This window comes from Spermophilus citellus (genome assembly GCF_964194105.1).
Source record: "Spermophilus citellus genome assembly, chromosome: 5".
Classification (NCBI taxonomy): domain Eukaryota; kingdom Metazoa; phylum Chordata; class Mammalia; order Rodentia; family Sciuridae; genus Spermophilus; species Spermophilus citellus.
Window position 1 is genome coordinate 86,881,743 of NC_138186.1, and position 6,036 is coordinate 86,887,778.

The 6,036-nt window shown below is 42.5% G+C and overlaps 1 protein-coding gene across 1 annotated transcript; it reads left to right on the forward strand.

Moving 5' to 3' along the window:
- Positions 1-3,741: 3,741 nt before the first annotated feature.
- LOC308650153 (MAP/microtubule affinity-regulating kinase 3-like) lies at positions 3,742-5,739 on the forward strand (the record flags this gene model as incomplete). The annotated part of the gene is made up of 1 exon (XM_081296159.1): positions 3,742-5,739. The coding sequence occupies one exon, from the start codon at positions 3,742-3,744 to the stop codon at positions 5,737-5,739; it is 1,998 nt and encodes a 665-aa protein (XP_081152285.1).
- Positions 5,740-6,036: the final 297 nt, after the last annotated feature.

Below are 6,036 nucleotides of genomic sequence, written 5' to 3' on the forward strand. Positions count from 1 at the left end.
TAGCAAATTTGGATTATTGAACACTAAGCTTACAAACAAAATCTCTACCTACAAAAATCAAGGGACCAATTCAACAAATGAATGATGTGTGCCTAGGCTCTCTAGTCTTAATTTGGAAATTCTGAAATTGTTGTTTGGAATCTTGATTGTGAAAAAACTTGTAATGAACATTTATTTTTAATTAGAAAGTTAAAAATTCTGTTATTTTGTGCTGTGATAGTAACATATCACAGAAACATATATTTTACAGTTCAGGAAGCTGAGAGTCCAAGATCCATGAGACAGGATTTGGTGATAACTTTCTTGCCAGGTCATCCCATGGCAGAAGGTATAGAAGGGTAAGGGGGACTAACTTACCCCATTATGAAATCCTATTCCCACCATAACAGCATAATCCACTTATGAGGGCAGAGCCTCATCACCTCAACAAAACTTACCTCATAATATTCTTTCAATGACATTAAATTTCAACATGAGTTTTGGAAAGGACACAGAATCAAATCATAACAGCCTTATTGACATGAAATAAAGATTAGAGTTTTATATCATCTAAATTTGGCACTACTGTAGAAAGAATCATAAACAGAGATAACATGTTAGCACATTTTGCATGGTGAAAACATTAGATGAAGAGAGGCACTTTGAAGGGAAGGGGGACCTATAAAAATACTTGGCTAAAATATATACACATTTTAAATAAAAATTTGAATTTAATATATTCTTTATAATAATTCTCACTGAGTATAACAGGTATATCAGTAATTGTAGAAAGATTGTTTTCCTGATTAAAAATATAATATGCTGAAAAGAGTCAACTGAGAAAATCAATATAGGCAAATATTAATTATAAAATTTAAGCAGGCCAAGATTGTGGGAAATGCACTGAAAATTTTAAATGATATCTTCTTTAAAAATATATTCTTCAGAAAATATATCTCTGACATGAGATTAAGGAACACATGAGGTTAAGAATCTGATTAAAGAACATGGATATATTCAAAGAGCTATCATTCTTCCTCCAAGAGTTTATAGCCAATATAAAGATTTTATCTTTTTTAAAGACACTTTGGTACTTATGAACTTCTGGAATTTTAATTGGCATAAAATATTTTATTTAAAATGAGTTTTTGACTAGAACCATTGTAGTATATCAAAGCATTATTTGTTTTAAATGGAACTGTTGTTTTACTAGAATCATTAGTTTTTAACTATACCGTTGTATAGGCATACTGAGAAAATAAAGCTACTCATCAGCCCATATAAAATGTTACAATAATGTGTAATTTTATTGTTGACTACTCATGCTCCCCCTTTTTATAACTCTCAAAATTTTTCACTTTAAATCTTAAATTATATGGTCACAACATATAATTTAGACACAATAATCTAAGTTTTTCAGTGGTTGTTTAATACCAAAACACAACACCAAAAAAACCCCCAACAAAACAAAACAATCTGTCAGACCTCTATTGAGAACACCTTATTGAAGACCCATAAGGCTGGAAATCTTACATTTATTGATGTTACTACAGGTGAACATGATTCACTGAGAATAGGTTAAAGTATTCACAGTATCACCCACTTAATGGGGGAGAATATTTAATAGTTATTGTGCAAATCTGGTGGACTCAAATGATACCTGTCTACTAATTGCAAATAGTATGTATTTTGAATTTGTTATAGCATCTTGATATTGTTGAAATCTCAGTCCCATAAGTAGGACATGGTTTTGAGAAAAAAGAAAATGAAGGCTTATTGCTTTGCTAACAAAGGAGAAACACAGGAGACTTCTGTCCCAAAGGCTGTGATTCTGCCTATCAGCAGGAACAGGGGGCTTATAAAGAGGTGATTCAAAGGCTACATTACACATGCTCTGTGTCTGGGGTTGTAATTCACTTGTTAATTTGGGAGAGAGTCATTTCTGAGATCTTGTACCATCCCCAAAGACTGGATTACTTCCTTCCTTTGGTGGGTGTGAACTCTAAGAGAGACAAATCTGCCTGAAATGGGGGAAAAAAAGATAATCCTGTTTCCCCTAAAATTAGGGAGAAGCAGTGAGAGAAGAAGAGAAAAAAATGTATTTTAAAAATGAGTTACGGGGCAGAGCAGCAAGAGCTCTAATCAAAACACAAGGTGGACCACATTTACATTGACACCAGATGTGTGTAGCACTATTAGAATATAATGTGTGAAAGCATTCAATATGGACAGGAAGACTGCTATTAACAAGGAAAAGCTGCACCAATGTGCATGTGCCCATACACTCTCTCTCTCTCTCTCTCTCTCTCTCTCTCTCTCCCTCTGTCTCTCTCTCTCTCCTGGTAATTAAGAACACAAAGCAATGGTAAACCATTTATTTCACAAGTATTTGAAACCATATGCCAGGCCAATTTTTGAATATTTTGTATTTGTTCAAAAAATGACTTAATTTCCAAAAATCATACCAGAGGGTAAGATATAAAATTTCAGCAGATGGAGTGCGGCTACACTTGAAATTGCATCCAGGTTTATTTTGAGAATGACTTGTAAGTCATAAGTGGCCACATGTGTGACACATTTTATTTTGTGTCTTTACTGATATTAAAAAGCCAACATGTTCAATATCTGAAGTAAATTAATAATCTCCTTTAAAGATACAGGTATTTGGCAGACATGCAAGACAACTTTTACAAAGAAGAGAGGTGAAGCTAGTATTTGCATATTGTGGCCCCTACAATTATTGAATAAAGGAGGTTTGAAGACTTTTGAAAGACACTAGAGAAAAAAAGCAGGTGAGCAATACACTAGAGCCTGGGTCCCTGACCTGTTACCAAAAACCTTGGGCCTTGTCCCTGATGGCCATGCAACAATGAGGAGAAGGTTTTGAGATCAAGGTAAAAGGAGGTTTATTGCTTTGCCAGCAAAGGGGAAACACAGGGGACTCCTGTGCCAGAAGATTTGATTCTGCCCATCAGGGAAAACAGAGGGTTTTTAAGGAGACTCTTCAAAGGCTCCACTCCAGGTGTGCCCTGACCAGGGGTTCCCAGGTGCATCCTGATGGTGTGTTATGATTAACTAGTTTATCTGGGAGATCATCACTTCCTAGTTCTTCTGGTGACTTCTCCTTCCTGTGGAGAACAGATAACTCAAGGCAATCTTGTTCCCTGCCCCCAGGTTAGGGAGAGAGAAAGGGAGAAGGGGGAAAGAAAAACATTTCCCTTTTAAAATAAGCAGCCAGGGTTATATTCAAAAGGTAAAGTGGACCACTCTTACAACCCCAGTGCTTTCATCAATCAACTTCACCGTCCAAATTGAATTGTCAAGTGTGTTTATGTCCAGCTGAATATTTGTGGAAAAAAAATAGTTCTCTTTTTCATCAGGTCTTGACCCACAAACTGTCAAGTTCCTTAGACAGACCAAGCGCCTGGGTCCTTGGTCCACTTAGGGTGCATATGACCCCTCTTTATGCAGTCAGTACCTTTATGACTGCATTGACTGCCTAGGAGATAATAGAATGAGAATCCTAGAAATGAGTGGGCCTAGAACCACTCCTCATTTGCCTTTTGGCCTTTGATGTTCCCAGAGCGAGTTTTTGAACTGGGCACGATATTTGTTGGTAAAAGGCAGTTGTGGCTGTTTTTTCCCCAACCCATCTCCAACTCTCTCCTTGTTTTCCCCCACCCCCTGTCCTTGCCTAGCCCTCACCTATCCTAACTTTTCCAGTGACACCCAGACCCATCGATCATCAACTTGGGTCAAACCATGCACCCCTCGCATGGAGCTAGACGGGCAGAAGACACCTCCCAGACCGGGCACTCTGGAGCACAGCGCCGAAAATCCACAGCTTCCTCTGCAGGTGAACAGCCTCGCATTGGAGATTATAGAGTCCTGAAAACCCTCGGCAAGGGGGCCTTCGCCAAAGTCATGCTGGCCCGTCACGTCGTCACAGATAAAGAAGTGGCAATCAAGATCATCGATAAGAGACATCTGAAGCCACAAGCCCTCCAAAAGATGTACAGAGAGGTGAGAATCCTCAAGATGTTAGACCACCCACACATCGTGAAGCTCTATGAAGCTCTGGACTGCGAAAAAGCACTCTGTTTGGTCCTGGAGTACGCCAGTGGAGGGAGAGTTAAGGACTATGTGGCCAAGAAAGGAAGACTGCAGGAAGAGGAGGCAAGATCTATATTCCGGCAGATCGTGTCTGCAGTCCAATATTGTCACCAAAAGCAGGTCGCCCACCGAGATCTGAAGGCGGAGAATCTGTTATTTGACGCTAGGATGAATATCAAGCTAGCCGATTTTGGACTCAGCAACGAGTTTACACTTGGGTGTAAACTCGACACGTTTTGCGGCAGTCCGCCCTATGCAGCTCCAGAGCTCTTCCAGCGCATAGAGTATGATGGTCCCAAAGCCGATGTGTGGAGTCTTGGCGTGGTTCTGTACACCCTAGTCACCGGGTCGCGTCCTTTTGTTGGGCACAATGTCAGAGAAATCAGAGACAGGGTGCTACAAGGTAGATACCGAATCCCTCTGTACATGTCAACAGAATGTGAAGATCTGCTGAAACGCTTCCTGGTGCTCAATCCAACTAAGCGAAGCACCCTGGCCGAAATTATGGGAGACAGGTGGATCAACAGAGGCCTTGATGTCCTCCAACCCTTTGTTGGTCCAGGGGTGGCCATCTCCCACAGAAACATCTCGTTGGCTAAGGTGCAGCCAAGCAGGGTCCTCAGAAAGAGCACCAGCTGGCCTCCTCAACGCAAAGTGCAGCGAAGCGTTTCAACTGAGAAGCAGACACAGTCCCTGGACCATGCTGGAACTGGGCCATATCCGACCAGCACTGCCCAGAGTCACCTCAGAGAACATCAAATGGCCTCCCAGAAATCCGGCGGCAGTGCTGTGGGAGGAAAGGGAATTTCTCCAGCCAGGCCCGTACCTGGGATCACCATCAGTCCCAAGGAGCTGGAGACTCCTGAATTCAAGAAAATGCCTGCTGCCTACAAGAGCAGCACACCATCTGGAGGGAGGACACTGTGGAGTAAGTATATCTGCCGCAAAACAACAAAAGCAGACACACGTTCAGTTAGCCGGAATGGTCAGAACAACAGCACCTTCCCTGCTCAGAGCCCTCCAGCGACTTCAACCCACAGTGTCCCAAGTACCTCCACCCGGGGCTGCATCTGCTTCCCCAGAGCCAGTGCCCTTCGTCGAATGTTCCACCGCCAGCCCCGGGAATGCCAAACTGCAACACGCGAAGGTCCTCTTGCCTCACCCAGCTGCTTCCATCCAGCTGAAGAATTGCCCCAGACTCAGAGAGGCACCACTTGTGGTTTTACATCTAAATTCACAAGAAGGCCTCCAGCTGAGTCTGAGAAGACCCTGAGATATAAGGGCTCAAGTCATCATGTCTCTGCTGAGCAGAGAAAGGAGAACCAACAAGCAAAACCTCGCTCCCTGCACTTCACCTGGAGCATGAAAATCACCAGTGCCATGGATCCCAGTGACATCATGAGGGAAATCCGCAGGGTGCTGGATGCCAACAACTGCCAGTATATGCACAAGACGCCCTTTCTGCTCTTCTGCATCCATGGAGATGGGTACACCGAGGAAGTGGTGCAGTGGGAGATGGAGGTATGTAAACTCCCCAGACTATCTCTCAACGGGGTCCGATTAAAGCCGATATCCAAGAAATCAAAGGCCTTCAAAAATATGGCTTTGAAAATTGCCAGTGAGCTCCAACTGGAACCCAGTCATTAGAACCAAAATGAAGCAGCAACACTGCTGCTTCTATATGTCCTCAGGACATATAGAATAACATCTAGGCAATTGTTGGGAGCAGTGACTAAATTAGGGTTTTCTCTAATTGTCCCGGGAGGTGATGCCCCTCGTGGGAATTCTTGATGCAAGGCGCTGGTCAAGACTGCCCAGTTACTTGGGTTAAGACCTGTTCCACCTAGGGAGGTATTCAGTTCTTGAACTTGTGGTTCAGGTGGCAGGGCTCAGCGGTGGAACGTTATGGGCACAAGCTGCTACTCATAATTGGACTGGTCATAC